We start from the raw sequence: 16,857 nt of genomic DNA, 5'->3' as shown, positions 1-16,857 counted from the left end.
CACTTCCTATAAAAGGCAATGCCTTATATGCTTTTAAGTGAAATTCATACCTAAGTCCTTTTGCAGTAGAATTAGAGTACCTAGTATATTTCTAAAGTGCCTAGGTAAAGACATATTTTCCAGGATTTTAATAACTCCATAACAAAGTCATTCTCTCCATGTGTCTCTATGCTCTATTGTATTTCATGTCTGGCAGATTGCCTATAAAATAGACACCAACAGTTTAAATCAATTTTTCTTTAATGGAATAAAGCCAACCTTACACACAAATACACATTACATACAGACAGAATTTACAGATGCAAATGAAGTTGGAGTATTTAAAAATATTTATTACAATGCCTTAAAGCATTTGAACATGAAAATTTATTTAGAAGAAAATATGTTTACAAAACAATCCCAACATATACTGAGTACCTACTATGTAACAGGCACTGCAAAGACAAACACATACTGTATGTATTGTTTGTTTCTGGTGGGAAGGGTATATATACCCCATGGATGGGTATGGATGTTCACATGTGTGTATGTGCACACACACATATATGCATACATACATATTTTTCTATTAGGTCTTTTATTAAGAAAAACAACAACTCTGAGTTACCTCAAAGAAGGAAATCCACTTTACAGTCAATTGTAGTTAATTCAGACTTCATTTTGACCAATCATAATTTGACCAATAATTTTTTTCCTCATAGCACGGACAGTACTTAGAATTTAAAAGTTTAGTGTTCCAAAAATGCTGCTCTTCTTAAGCCACTTTGAAGTAATGCTAGTGAGTCTAAGATCCAGATCTACATGTTAATCTCTAGTTTTGCCTTCAAACAGAATTCAGTTACAAAGAACTTGGAAAGATTTTGAATCTATTCAGAAGAGGAAAACTCTTTAATTTTCTGAGGAGTAAAAACTCCCCAAGAAACTTCATATAGCTTCTTAGATTTTGCTTAGCATACGTGATAAAACATTGATTGTTGCAGTTTGGTGACCCATGAAATTTGGGGGTTAGTTTTCTCTTCAGACCAGAGCATATAATTATGCAAATAAAGAGCTGTCACTGATCTAGTGAAATACTCACAAACACATGCACTCTGAAATTGGACAGAAAAGTGAAAATGGTTGGTGATGTGATGGTGCCATGGTTTGTTTTCCTGCCAAGTTTCTATCCAAGTTCATTATTCAAATTGTAAACTTTAAAAAGAGACATATCATTCTTGGGGTGTTGGTTGTCTTTTCATTTCAGATTCTTTGTATTGGTACTGCAAGCTGGTTACAAAGTACAGTTCAACATTATTTTACCTATGACAGTCTCCCATATTACCCTATGTAACAGCCAAGGAAGAAAAGCTGAATGCTCTAGAAAGAAAGATGAAGGGCCTCTCTAGATTTTTCTAGAAACATGTTTCATGTATGTTTCAAACAGAACTCAACCCAACAATACAAAGAATATAGTGAAACGTTTTCCACAAATCTCAAGGCAAAGGGCTGGGAAAAGTTGCCTGGAAGGCCTCATGGGTTAAGTCAAATTTCCATTTTCCAGTTTTTCCATTAAAGGGGAAAATACTGGGCACTGCACGATATCCACTTAATGGTCAAACTTTCAGGATGATTTTCTCCTATCTAGCAATTCAAGCCCACTATATAATATTTGGTCACTTTAACCTTTATGGTTCATTTACAATTACCACTCCCTAAAACCTTTGTGCTAAGCATTAACAAGAGTTCTTAAATATGACCATGCTCTCTGGCATTGAGGTCTCCCAATTCCAAAGTTACCACTGCACAGGCTGTTGCATAATTTTAGATGTCATGGAGAGTCCCACTGATGAAATCTGAGAAGGCTCATGTCAGACCACTGACTGCTAAAGACATCACTACATGAAAGATCAGTGGTGTGAAACTTTAAAAACATTGATCCAAATGAATCAATTAAATCAACATTCATCCCTCCTAAGTGTGAGGTTTAAAACTATCATTGTTGCTTTTTTTTTTTTTTTAACTCTACATAGATTTCAAGATAAACGTTGGAATGCTTTGATGGCTACTTCTATTCTCGAATCTCCGTTAATCGACTTTGTGCTATTTCCCTCTTTTCAACATCTTCCACTTGGTGTACATTCTTTACTTTTAGTACAGTGCATGACAGTTGCAATGCTTTAAATCTAAAACCGCCTAACAAAGCTGACGCTTTAGGTAGGGTAGCTTTAAACTCTGTGAAGTGTTGATTAAAAACCCTTTCCCAGACTCAAACTGATCTTTTTGGAGATTAATAGAATATTAGATAAAAGGAAGACGAACAATTCAAGAGACTCCCACTCAGTCACTCTATACAAGGAAGGAAGGAAGGAAAGTATTCAATTTTTGAAAGGGAGTACCTCCCGGAGTCTTTTATTTTATATTATTACAGCCCCTAATAAGTAATCATAAAATAACCACCATTATTATCGGTTTTTTTGCCACCCATATTTCAAAGATGAGAATGTCTCACATTTATTTAAAGACATTTTTTCCCTATAATGGCATGGGGAAAGTTTTTGAGAAATTTTTAGACTTTCTGTAATAGTAATCTTTCTTAAGTGAACCAGGATTATAGAAACCTGTCAGTTTACAGTTATAAAACTATGATTGTAACCGGAGACACATGTGTTTGGATTGGGACTCCAGGTAACCCAGAGAAATGTGTAAAAAATTTTTAAATTAGCCCTGATAATACAGTTAACATATTTTGTCACTCACACTTTCTCAAAGGAGTTACAGGTTTTAAAGAAGGGAAGGCTGTAAAATATGTGTAAACAGGATATTTTCAGATTAGACATAATACATCAAGGACCTATATAGGGACTTGAGAGCAATTTAATATCACTAGACTGTTTTTGGAAAACATTTGTTTACAGTATATTAAAGTATATTTTATAAAATGATAGCTTAACAATGGCTTCAGATTTCCTTGTAGCTCAGGAGATATTTTAGATATTAAAAACAAACATCTTAAAAACTGTTAGCTTTGTGAAAGGTCCAAGCCAAATAGTGAGTGATCAAGTTAAGTTAGGATATTACCTTACAGCAACAGTAATAGTAATAAAAGCAGCGATGCAATTTAAAATATTGATGAATGCTGTCCCACCATTCTTTTTATGTTTCTGCTTTTATTAACCTCTATACATGAATAGATGAACTTCTGAGCAAGAATACGCTGAGGCTTGTTGGGAAAATTGTTTTTATTTTAAAATGGTAAACAGAAATATATAATATATATGAAACTCCTGTGCTTTCCTTTTTTTTTTTTTTTTTTGTATAAACAATAATGCAATCCAGGTCGAAGCACAAGGCAGAAACTTGAGAAAAGAACAATTATTATTACAAATAGATTCCCCCACCCCCTTCAAATATCCATGAAAACTTTTACCGGCTACGTGGTCAGATACCTTTATAAAGTTCTAAAGCCAGTATCTGGCTTCGAAGTTTTAATAGGACTATTTGAATCTCAGATTTATCAACAACTCCTTGCTTCCCATTCCATTTGCTCTAAGAACCGAGTATATAATTTTTAAAAAAGCCTACATCCTAACTTTCAACCTCTACTCTGCTAAAAACCTGTCTAAAGAAACCAAAATGGGAAGATCAGAGCAGAAATACTGTTAACACTTGTCGCCTCCAAGCAGGCGTGTTACTACCAACTGACTGTTGTTACTCCAGGAAAATTGAGGTGGATTCTATTACTACATTTATACCAACAGACACATAATCAACAGGTTAAAAAAATCTTCCATTACAAGGAATCTTATCACTCATCAGTCGGAGGTCTCGGCTGGTGTGCCTAGCTCTCTCCGGGTTGCTACAGCACAGATCCAAAAGGAGAAATTACATTTGCACAACTTAAGTTTGCAAACAGATCTGCATAGACAGTTAAACAAGGCTAACAACCCAGTAGTTTTAAAGTATTAAAGGCAATTAAACAGTGATTCACTCTAGTTGCAAGTAAAAGTTTTCAGAAAGAGAAGTGAGAAAACTGAAGAGAAGGAACAGGAGTGATTTAGTTTATAAGCTGAGCATATTTACTTTGCTCTAATTCAGGTGCATAAGCTTCACAAATTTAGCAATGTACAAGTGTTGATTTTTAAAAAAACAATAAGGCTAGCTCTCCTGTGAATACTTTCATACAGCGAAAACACCAGTTTATAACACTTTGAATAATTATTCAATCCACGTCACTTCTCATATCCTCTCAAAGGAAGGTACCATTATTGTACACAGTTCACCATTACTTCTAAAACAGAAAAGATTGCAGACCAACACGGTGGATGGACACTGTTGAGGTGATACATTTTAAGTTATCCAGGAGTTGGATAAAATGACGTTTTGATGTTTTCTCCTACAATGTTTCTGTTAAAATAATATCAAAAGATATGCATATATGACCACTGAAAGAAGATCATTTTGATTTGCCATCATTAAAAGTATAAGAACGAATTAATGCATACCAAACACAGATATTTTCAGTTTTAAAACTTGCTGAAATCGGTTCATAATATAAAAACATTTTATCCATGAGGTGGTTATTTTAAGTTCTTTTTTCTGAGAAGTCAGACAGTTCTAAGTCGTTTTGGGTACATTTTGTCATGTCCTTAAATAAGGCAGGCATATTGTTGCATACGCTTTAAAAAAGGATGAAAAATATTAAATTCAGACCCTCATCTGCTAGAAACAGAATCTTCACTAAGTAATTAAATTCAAGTAATTAAAAACTGATGTTAAGATTTAATATTTGAATGTAAAAGTCAGCAAAATCTTAACTCATTTTACCTCCTATATTTCACAGTGTTGGCCAGATATTAGCTGGATTACAGTAATTGTTGAAACTGTAGGGCAAAACCCTGCAGAGGAAGTGGACTACTAAAAATTATGTTGTTGGATTGAGAGGAAAAAATCTTTCACACTAGGTCTTTCCCCTTCTGTTGGAGCAGAAAACTAAAAAAAAATAATCTTAGCCCCACTCAGCCTCTCTGAAGGAAAAGGCGAAAGAGGACAAGATTCATTCACCTGATGACCATAAACTACTAAACCTAAAAGGATCGAACTCCATGAATCAGAATAGATCATTCTAGTTAGGATTATCCACAACAGCAAACTTTGTCCACATTAAGATTTAAAAAGCAAAACAAGTGTGCGATCTAAATTACAATGCCACTCAATACACATTACACATTTAAAAAGTAAAGTCAATTCTAATGATAAAGTTAGGGATTCCACTGAAAATGGGACCTTTCACACTTAAAAGATTTGCTCATCATTTATGTTTCGGTTTAAACAACGTCTTCTGAAATTAGAGACTGGTGTAAAAATCTCCTATTCAACTGGCAAGGATCTTTCAGCGGTAACGTGTAATCGGTACTTCATAGATTCTTATGCAAAGTTTTTCTTCTGGTCTCGAAATGAAAATAGATTGTTAGAGAACAATTTGCACTCCCAAGACTACATAGCACATCACTGCATTCACGTTTTGAATTTAAATTTGGCTTTTCTGAGGGGATGAGGTGGGGGAAACTTGCTTTAAAAAAAAAAAAAGAGGCTCAAGAGGCCCTTAGGAGAGACCTACTTAAAATGGAAGTTTGAAATCTAGAATAAAAGTTTGCTTCTGCTCGGCGGAAAAAAAAAAAAAAAAAAAAAAAAAAAAAAGGACATGATTGAGGGGGGCCGGGGGCCAGGGCAAGCAGCGGCTGCGCTGCAGCGGGCGGTAGGACCGCGCAGACGCCGCTCGCCCCGCAGTGCCGGGCGGGCTCCGTCAGGGCAATTAGAAGCGCGCCGGCCGCGCCGGGCAGGGCGCTGTCAGCCTTAATCTGCGCGCTGACGGGCAGCGCGTAGCCCGAGCTCAGCCCGCAGGAAGCGCGACCAGTGAACCCATATTGCTTTGACAGTTGCACTCATCTAGAAATAATGCAAAACGCTATTTAGATGTATATATCACGACCCTGTGCTCTAGGAAGAAAACAATCTAATGAGGGGCTGGGAGTCTGCTCGCCGACAACAAGCAGTTAGGAGACGTGTGGATGCATGCTCGAGTGTGGTGCCTTTGCTTCCCCTCCCCCGTCTCGCTCGTTCTCCTCTTACAGCTCTTCGTGCTTTATTCTGTGGGAGCGCCGCGTCAGAGCCGGCTTGAGGGAACTGGTCTTTGCCTCAGAGGCTTCGGTAAAGAATTTGAAAATAGACGGGAAGCTCTTCCAGGAAGTTAGCTCGTGACGGTCGGTGCCTGCAAAAAACACAGATTCGGTTACGAGGCGGCCTCGCTCGGTAACAAGGCACAGGCCGCCCGGCTGCCGTTCCCGGAGCCCGAGCCCCGCCCTCGGAGCCCGCGTCCCCCGCGTCTGGCCCGAGCTCCAGCGCCCGCTCCCCAGCCGGAGCGCGTCTCCAGGCCCGGACGCGGCCTCTCCAGGCCACACCTGTACGCGAGGGTTCTCTTTGCCCCCAGGGCTCGGGACTGTCCACATCTGCTTCCTCCGCTGCTCTGCAGCTGGCGCCCGGGGCGGCCCTCGGAGACCTCCGCAGCCTCCGGCCCGAGGCCCCGTCCCGCCCCCGACGCGAGGACGCGGCTGGGCCACCCCCCGCGGGTTGCCCGAGGCGCGGCCGGGCGGCCCCGGGGCCTCAGCCCCTCCGGGCCAATCGAGGCGCTCGGAGGGAAGGGCCACTCCCTCTCCCGCCTCGAAACCACCCACTTCCCCAGACTCCGCGCGCGCGCGCGCGGGCGCGCGCGCGGGGATTGGCTTCTCCTGCGCGCGGGACCCGGCTTCTTCGCCCACCCCGGAGCACCCACGTTTCTCTGCTACCCAAGAGAATAAAATAAATCGGAATTTTCTTGCCTCTCTTGGAAGCTGTGCCGTTAGACATAATTTGTCTCAGGGAGGTCACTGCGACCAAATTACATGGGATGCTTCATGAAGGTTCAGATTAAAAGGAGACTATCCCTAGAAGTGCCCTGGGAGGCTACATTTTTACAGACTTTAGGGGACAGTTTTAGAAAAGCTAAAAAAAAGTGTTTCAAAAGCAGTGACTACAAAAAGAGCATCTAGGCCTTCTATTTTGTCGGGAGGAATTCGACTTAGAAAATACAAGTTTAGTTTGTCACTTTACTGGGTTATTTTACTACAGCTTTTTTTGTGGCTTCAATTTGATACTAATGTGTTTTTCAAATCAAACCTACCTTCAGTTTAACACAGGCAAAAACTAACATGATGTAGACATAAGAACAAATGAGGATATAAATCTGTTTCGACTCCTTGTGATAACGTTTCATTTCACCAGCCTCTTCATAACAACCATTTGTTTAATTACAAAAATAAAAACAATAACAGCAAAGACTCCTAGCATAGAAATGAGTGAACAGCTTTGAAACAGTTGAAATCTCTTCCTAGATCACTCAATTATGCAGAGAGACACTGCCTGGAAGTCTTGGGATTCAGGGCCTCTGTCTGATACTTTAACATTGTTAATGATAATTCTTTAGTCTGTAATAGTAGGTCATTGCTATGGTTACTCTACAATGGTGCAACACTTTGCTTTCCCCTTCAGCTATTCGCTGAGACCTGGTAACCACATTTGTTGCCTAGCAACAGTTTTGTGACAGTATCACAATCTGGGAGTTACAACAATAAGGATGCTATGGCTGCAGTCGACCAGAGAGCAGAAAGCTACAGTCTGTGCATGGGACTTAGATACGGGAACTGGCCCTACTAGAGAACCCCTGTCTTTAGAGGTGCCCTCACAAGGATGGTCTCTATCCTCTTATCCTCTGCAATTTGGCTTTATGAACTGGCACTGGGAACTTAGATCCACTATTTAAGTCATATCCTTGAAAAATATCCTCCAACACAACTGTATTCAGATTAAAAAAATGAGGTCATTTCTTGTTTGCTTACGCATTTTTGGCAAAATTCAGTGTTATTCAATGGGAGAGAGAAATGAGTATAGGTTATTTTGGCATAATCTAAAGTGCCTGACTTGAATTTGACAAGTCTTAATAGAATTCTTGGGGGGAAAATGTATGTGTATATATATGTATGTATGTGTGTATATGTATGTAAATATGCCTGCCTGCATCAAAGATATATAAACTTTCAAGTTCCTTAAAACATACATAACATCCAGATATTTATCATTGTAATTTTCACTGATTTATTCTTATGACAATCTTAAAGAATTCTTTTGAATTTGGAAGGCATTTATATTCTCTAAACCCAAGTAGTAAGTCATTCTAGATATGCATAGACATACCTACTTGAAGTAATATTTTGTGGGTCTATTGAGAGAGGGCCTAGTTTCTGGACAGGTTCATGCAATACCTGTTCCTATTTCTACAGTGCTTGCGGATCTAGTTTCACTTCAATAATAACTCATTGCACTTACAATGATAAAATACTTTAAAATCAATTGTATTCCTGTCTTTTGAAGATGCACACTACATGGCAACACCCATTTCCAAACACAATAAGAAAGAAAGAAAAAAAAAAAAGAGGTGTTAATTGTCTTCTTTTCCTTCTCATTTCCCATGCTTCCAGCCTCATTTGGCATTTCCTCCATAGTGATCACACTTACACTTAGTAGTGTTACCAAGGCTATGATCAATTTGTGAGCTTTCTCAGGGAATTCTTCTCATAATTCCTCCCACCCCATGAAAACCAATTCAATCTATGAATCTAGAGGGACCTAAGGAGTCAATGGTCTGAAGCAATTTAACTCCTTTATTTTTTCTTTCCTGGTGACAATCTTTCTGAAGGATGAACAAATTTCCCTGGTGATAAAATGACTACAAAGGCTTTTTAGTTTTAGCTTATGATGACTATCTGCTTGACTAGTCCTGGGCTGAAAAGACCAAAAATCCCTGAGTTAACTGAGTACCTGCACTGGCTCTCAGCATTCACCCTTGCAATTTAAGAGTATAAATTATGACAGTATGTGCTCTGTCAGTGGAAGGGAAATTGCTAGGAGTGAAGGTAATAAGTGAAGTGGGGTAGAAACTGAATTACAGACAATGGAGTGGGGGAGGGAGAATTCTCCCTAAAATAAGGAGTAGTAACATGAATATTTTATATAAAAATGGCTTTCTTTTCAAAAATTATCAAAGGAGGTTTTTAATAATTTTTTTAAAATAACATTTGCAAGTTAGGTAATTGCATATCCATCTGGGGCTGCATATACACATTTCACGAACATGTTTGGAGACCATTTTCGAAAGGTCTGAGCCAAAGTTCAATGAAAATATTTACAAATTAATATGAATATCTACCCATAGAATGCTTAGAAAATGGAAACTTTTGAGAGCAGCTTTCTAGTAGCTAAAAAATACACTACTTTAGGCGAACTACATGAGGACAGAAACACTGGGCCATTACATTATCTATTCATAAAAGGATATAAAAGTGGAAATTTTAGGCCAATCAAAAAAGGAGCCACTTATTGATAAGCTGCAGTGATGTGTGGGTAATATGGAAAATTATTCCATTTTGCAGTGACAACATTATGTATAACCATGGTCTCATCTCTATCACAACTTTACCCTAATCAAAACCTCATGTTTTTAGGGACTATGTATGAACTACTTTCCATTTTTCAGACCCCCTTTACATAATCTAGAGGGGTTCCCACAATGTAGAGAATAAAGGATTTCCATGTTAAATACCTGCCACGTTCTCAGGGAGTGATTTTTGTATCTTTTTGGATTGGCAGGCTTGTTCTTTCTGGATAATTCACCTTTGGGGAAAATTCAGTTTTCTAATCCATAGAATCAATTCAGTATCAAAATAAAACGTACTGGTTCCCAGTGCTTCATGACAAAAATGGGCCTTTGTTCAGTCTCAATAAGTGATTCTTAGTGGGCATGGCAATGGTCTCTGGGGCATTTTGGAAATGTGTAGGGGTATTTTTGGTGGTCAAGATGATTGGAAAGAACTATTGGCATTTAGCAGAAGAAGGCCAGAGATGGTGGAAATCCCACAATTTGCAGGGCAGTAGAGCACGATGAAGGATTGTTTTGTATCCCACATGGTTTTCAAATGTTCCGCCAGCTATTCATGTAGTTAAAAACCCTGTTTATAATTATATGGGCTCAGAATTTAGATGTGTTTAACAAATAATCTCAAAGTACTTTTGGCATCATTTTAACATATACAGAATTTTCCAGGAATCCAACTACCATGTAAATTGAAGGGATTTTATACTTTATGTTGTTCAGAATATTAATAACCAAGAGTGGTTTATACAATTACCAAGAGTGGTTTACCATATGAGAAAAATCTCATCCCTGATGGCATCACTGCCCATGAAAGTTGAGCTGTTAATAAACACACCTGCATCAGCCTGCATTTGTAGCTGTTGAATCCATGGTGATTTTATGTACAGGACTAAGTATCTGACTACTATATTATGCCTTCTTATGTATATTTTCTAGGGCACTTTAAATATTGATGTGGATATTATTTTTATTATGAGTTACTTTTCTTTTATTCCTTCTATATGTTAACTAAAGCATTATAATAATTTAGCAATCTTACAAGTAGGTGGATCGTGTTATCTTTAGAATTCATATCAAGACAGTAAAAGCACTGCATAAGATTTGTTTTAATAGGAGGTATTTAAATGATCAAGTGTCAGCTTAAATAAAAATGAACAGTTAATTCTTTTTTTTTATTATATTAGAGAATAATTTTCCCTATAATCTGAGCCCTACTCTAGCTATCTCTTTTATCCTATACAGAGTAGAAAATGCCTGTTATTTCTCTTAATGTTTCTTCCATAAATACTGTTTGTCAATGATCTTATTCACTGGTAAAGAACCAAAAGGCAGGGGGCAGGGGATCACCCATAAAATACTAGACTGATTATTTATCCTTTACTTATCACTTGTTTTAAAAAATAAACTGTAGCAAATTTCAAAGTGGTAATGATAGCACAAATGGTCAAAAGGATTAGAAACTTTAAGTATGAAGTACGAGACTGTAAATCATATGAGAAAGATCAAATTGCTAAAATGTGTCATTTGTTTTCCCCAAAGACTATGTATTTTAAAAAGGTATCTTGTAATGGAACTGAGAAAGAGGAAGGCTACATTTATATAATAGCATTTAGAAATTAAACAAAAAAAAATGGTTGGAAATAGCACTGAGAGTGGAATGCTCAAAGAATAGGGTAAGAGAGAAGAAAACATTGCTGTTTCTTCTGTCTTGTCTATTCCCTTTACTTCTTCCTGTGATGACTTCAATCCAAGTGTTTCTTACAAGTCTGCCTTGTCCACACTCCTCTTCACTTGATCTTGGTGCTTATATTTTTTGGGCAAAAACCATGCCAAAATATGCTAGTGAGTTAGCAGCCAAAATCCTGATGTTTACTTTGGCAGATGTAGACTAGTCTGAAGCTGTACCTCATTTCATGCAGTAGATGTCTTAAAAACTTATATGTAAATATAATTTCTGTAAATAGAATTTCTTTAAAGGAAGAAGTGGGTTATTTACCTCCTCAACAAATCTTTTAATAAAGTGAAGAAATGTCTGGGAAAGCAAATAATCACTCTTCAAGTGATATTACACACACACACACACACACACACACACACACACACAGGGATGCATGCGTGTGCAGACACACATAACACACACATCAAATTTGTGAGCCAGAGATGAGGTTTACTAGTATAATGATGGACAGTCTAAGTTCTCACCAAAGAGATAATTTAGAAGAATTTCTTGGTCAGCTACTCGCTATTCTAATTATTGCTAGTCACCTTATTTTACATGGCCCTAGACCAAAAGGTCATGGAATAACTTCAACAATCTATGCATTATTTACATTTTCTGGTCTGGTTTAGAATAGGGAATATAACTGTTGACAGAGTGACTTCTGAATACAAAATATAATTTTTATGTCTTTGTTTTAGGGTGAGGGAAACTAGCACGTGCCCCTACTGCCCCTACCCTCCTACCTTCTCACTGATATTCTCCAATCACCCTTCCTACTACAAAAATATACTTTATTTTTAAAGCAAAAGGTAATGAATAAATTTTGTTTCCTATAATAAAGGGGGAAAAACCTAGAAAGATATGAAACATTAATATTAACAGGATAACGTGTCTATGATACTTTCAAAATGACAAGGTTTGATTTTAAAAATTGATCTTTAACAAGAAAAAAGAAATATGGGCAATTAGGAAGTAATGAGGACCCTGTCAATATAGCTATGTTGATAATAACAGGTAAGGGAATTCTTGAGCAAATCTAATTTATAAAAATCAAGAGGTCTGTAATATGCATTATTGAGTCCCACTGGGATTAACTAATGAACTTATGAGCTTACCAGCAGTTATTTTTAGACAGTTATAAAGAATTAGAGAAATACTAGAGCACTGAAAAATAATGTGCCTTCTAAAAAGAAATAAAATATAACTACTAAAATTCATTTTAAAATGAATTCTAGAGCTTCTAAGGAGAACATCATTAAAAAAAAAAAAAAAGTACAACTTACCAATATTTGAACAGAGAAGGACTCCTAACAGAGACTCTCCAAGTTAGAAGGCACAAGTGTGAGACTCAGTCACTGTGGGGGGTGGTAAGTGGAGTGGGGTGGGCTATTCACTGGGACTGTGTACCAGAAATGCCAAGAGCAGCTTAGTAGACATGCTGCATTGCCTTGTTAAATTACTTGTGTAAGAAATAGGCAAATCTCTTTCCATTGCATGAAAAATGCAATGCTGGTTAAGGCTGAAATTGTTGAGACCCGAAGGCCGGTTGTCAAGCTTGACCAGAAATAAGAGACAGGCAGAAACAAAGATGTAAACTCAGGGGTAGAAATCTTTGGGTCATTTGAATCTTTTGGCATCCTGTCCTTTCCTCCAGCTTCTTTTCTACATCTCTCATCTACAGAAGGGGGATTGGGGGGTGGGTATGCAGGGCATAAGGCATCTTAAGACCCAGGGAGACAACTCTGGGAAGTAAACTTATTCTTAGGCAGAGTAGACAGCCTATAGTAGGTGTGGGTCTCTGACATTGAACCTGGAAGACCTCTCTAATCGACCTCCTAATCAATGAAAAATGGATGCATTTTTATTGCTTCCATTGCCTATCAAATTCCAACAACTGGTTTAGAAGTGCTTTCTTCGGTTTTAATTCTTGTGTCACATACTACTCCTAATGTTGCCACAAGGCCTGGCCTCCAGGGATACTGTTTCCCTTTAAAATTTGAGCCAAGATGGGCAAATGCTCCCTTTTTCCAGTTTCCCTTTGTCATTTTCCGCAGTAACTTTACCAAAGGATAGCAAGAGGACAGAGCCCTGAATAAGGGAATTTAAAGAACTAAAAAATAGTTATTTCTGTAAATCTAGGTTCCTAATCCTATTCCCAACACAATCATCAGGAAGAGCTTTACTAGGCTCCATTCTAAAATAGTGTTGCCTGAGAAGACTGGTACAACGTGACAGGTATCTATCTTGTCAGGCTTCTCTTTCTCCTGGCTTCTCTGTTACTAGAGATAGGTATCCATAACTTAGGGATGCTAGTTTGACTCTGTGTATTAAGAGAAGGAGAGGAGCTGGGGAGAGAGGAGGAAGGGAGGGAGAGAGAGATGAACTGCAACATACTATCCTTATTTCAAAACCAAATCAAACGCAAACATTTACTAGTTCAAATATCCAGATCTTTTGTGATCTTCCTTTCTCCATTGTGGACTCTACTCTAAATGGTATGTTTTGTGGGCAGATAGTTTTTCCAGAGGTTCTATGATTAATTTATACATTCATACATGTATTTATCGTATGCCAGGCACTACTGCTTGGGGCTGAGGGTGCATTGGTGAGTAAGATATATACAGGCTCCACTCTTGTTGCATACATGCTAGAGTGGATGACACGCAATAAACAAGGAAACCAGCGAACATGCTAATTTTGAACATGTTAACTTCAGACACTTAGCAAACTTCAGACTGTGAAGAAAACAGCACCGGGATGTGAAGACAATGAGGGAGGAAGATGTGGCAGGACAAAGAGAGATGGTCATCGATTTAGACTCGGTGAAGACTTCTGACCTGAGACCTGAATGGCAAGAAGGAGCCAGATGAATGTCTGGGGGCAGAATGCAGCAGGCAGAGTTGTGGAGGAACTCAAGGGCTCTCTGAGGAGAAAAGAACTTGTCACAATTGAGGAATGGAAACGCTGGAGCACTGTGGGTGAGGAGGAAGCAGCAGAAGATGACTTGGAGGTAGGCAGCCTCCAAGCTATATGAGGTATGGAAGGCCGTAGTGAAAGATTTGGATTTTATACCAAGTGCAGTGAAAGAGCTGTTGGCAGAGTTGTGAGCAGAGGAGAAATAAAATCTGACTTGTATTTAAAAAACAATACAGGATGGTATCTGGTGAATGGTGAGTGGATTATGGGAGGTTAGAATGAAGGATTTAACCCTTCCTGATTGTATTTATGGACTCCACCCATGTCTAGAGCATTCTCTGGGGCTCACTATTCTACACACTTCAGAGTATAAAATCTGTTTACTGCTAGTTCACATAAATACATTAATGATACAGTAAAAGTAATATGCAGTAAGAGTTGAGAGACTAATAAAATAATATTTCCAAGTAGTGAATAAAAAATGGAGTTGAACTAGGCAAAGCATTTTCCTAACAATTTACTTTTGTGAGTTACGCTGATACTTCTGATTTCTCAGTCCTTGGAAGCACTGCAGTGTGTGATGGCAAGGTACTGGGATGGGGAATATGCTGTCACAGAGTTCCATTTCTACAAGCAGTCCAGAGGAAACTGTTGGGCTTACTCTCCAGGCGGGTTTTTCCACTGAGTTCTTCATTTCTATGAATGGACACAACATTCTCTTAACTACTCCAACTGAATGCCTCTCAGCCATCTTTGATTTTTCTCCTCCCTTGTTTGTGGCCTCTTGAACCAATCAGTTACAAATCTTGAAAATTATACCTAGGCAAAACGTTTTTGCAATCTCTTTCTCCCTTTCTAATCCCTCTGTTATCATTCTAGATTTAATAACCTATCATTTAGAATCCAGCAACTTCCTCCTAACTCATTTCATTGCTTGCAGCCTCTCCTCCTTTACCTTGTAACCCTCTTACTACCAGATGAAAAATTCTAAAGTATCATTTGTGTCATATGCTTCTTTCTCTGTTCAAAAATACCTGTGAAAAATAAGCCCACCTACCCAGAGGCTTTAATCAATGTTCTTGCAAGAGCAGGTGTCTGATGGTAGTTACAGCAGGCAATTTATCTCCTAGTGTGCAAGTCGCTTCCCTGATTCCTTATTGGCTGAGTACGACAGATGTTACAGCCTTAACTGGACATCACCCATGCCCATGTAAGGCAAAAAGTAGTCTGACTGGAACAAATGTACATTCTCCGAGGTGACGCAGAGACTTTCAGTTTGTCCTCCCTTTCTTTGGTGCTTGCTCATTGCAAAGCTCGTGAAAATAAGCCCGAGAAACAGAGAGAGGAAGAAGAACCGGGAAATGAAGTGTCTAAAGGTTTGGGACTCCATTGTGTGTATGTGGTGTTGTACAAATTTCCAATAGGTTGTAAACCTACTGTTAACTACACAGCACAGCTTTCATTTGGTATTTGTTTTTTCTTTTTCTTTTTTTAAAGTTTATTCATTTATTTTAAGAGAGACAGAGACAGTGCCAGTGAAGGAGGGGCAGAGAGCGAGAGACAGAATCCCAAGACTCAGGGCTTGAGCCCACAAAATCATGAGATCGTGACCTGAGCTGAAACCAAGAGTTGGACACTTAACCGACTGAGCCACCCAGGTGTCCCTGTTTGGCATTTCTGAAAATGAATCTTCTCTCCCTTACTTCTCACTTATCTGATAGCTCTCCGTAACCTAAGAAATCAAGTAGAAATTCTTTAATATGCTTTAAAGCCCTCCATTCTCTGGCTTTAGTCTTCTTTTCTGAGTTTGTTTCTCAGTTCTTCTATTAGTATCCCCTATCATGTCTGTGATTTCGAAGTCTGGCCAGAGAAGAAATTAGCATTATAAAGTTTTTGATGAGTCAATGGTCAAACTTTACTCATTTTAAATGCAGACTGATAAATACACCTTATGTTGAAGAATATGTTAGCTTTTGGAGTTAAGAAGTAAATTCCTCTAAAATTGGAATATAATGACAGTTGGAAACTCTATAACTAAAGCTGAAGGGAGTAGAATGTTTTTCTTGCTCTCTCCAAAAAACTGGTGAGGTGATGATCCACAGTCCATTAAGCAACTAGTTGATAAGCAATGACAAATACTCAAAGTATCTTCCAGATCTCTTTAGCTAAAATGTTGTACTTATCTAGTAAATACAATTTTCTAGCATCAAAAGAGGTTTAGAAGTCAGAACTAAGAACTCTCAGAAAAACTTTAACTGTGATTGTTCAAGAGCTTCTATTCCCAAGATGCAGTTGGTTTGGTCTAAATTTAGATGCAGATAGAAACATACCAAATATAAAATAGTAAAGACATGGAAAGGACCCTAGATAAAATTTTACCCCAACAGTTTCCTTTCACAAGTAAGAAATCTATAGAGCGATGTGAGAAGCCAAAGGTACAGAGACATTTTACCATAATATAGTGAATATGTATGATTCAGTAAAACACTGGAATAGAAAAAAAATTCAGAAGATGTATGTCTGATTGCTTTAACATCCAATTCAGTATTTACCTCCCTTAATAAGCTTTCTTTGGTTTGCTTACCCCATACCAACTACTCCCTTTCTTTCATGTTTCAGCACTTTGTATGTAGTGTATATTGTATTATCATACATCCATTCTGCTTAACTAGTTATTTTATGTATGAAAAATACCTTGCTTTATCTCCAAATCTTTTGG

General features: G+C 38.1%; 1 protein-coding gene across 7 annotated transcripts in view; it reads right to left on the bottom strand.

Moving 5' to 3' along the window:
* Positions 1-222: 222 nt before the first annotated feature.
* FAM172A (family with sequence similarity 172 member A) overlaps positions 223-16,857 on the bottom strand; it is a 438,543-nt gene continuing 421,908 nt past the window's right edge. For all 7 annotated transcript variants that reach the window (XM_058731896.1, XM_058731116.1, XM_058736139.1 and 4 more), the window contains one exon: positions 223-6,247. In XM_058731896.1, coding sequence (XP_058587879.1) covers positions 6,175-6,247 — 73 coding nt within the window. In that variant the 3' untranslated portion in view covers positions 223-6,174. The remainder of the gene's footprint in view (positions 6,248-16,857) is intronic.

Source organism: Neofelis nebulosa, chromosome 1, assembly GCF_028018385.1.
Source record: "Neofelis nebulosa isolate mNeoNeb1 chromosome 1, mNeoNeb1.pri, whole genome shotgun sequence".
In the NCBI taxonomy this organism is placed as follows: domain Eukaryota; kingdom Metazoa; phylum Chordata; class Mammalia; order Carnivora; family Felidae; genus Neofelis; species Neofelis nebulosa.
Note: the sequence above shows the minus strand (reverse complement) of the source record. Positions and strands in the feature narration are given on the sequence as shown.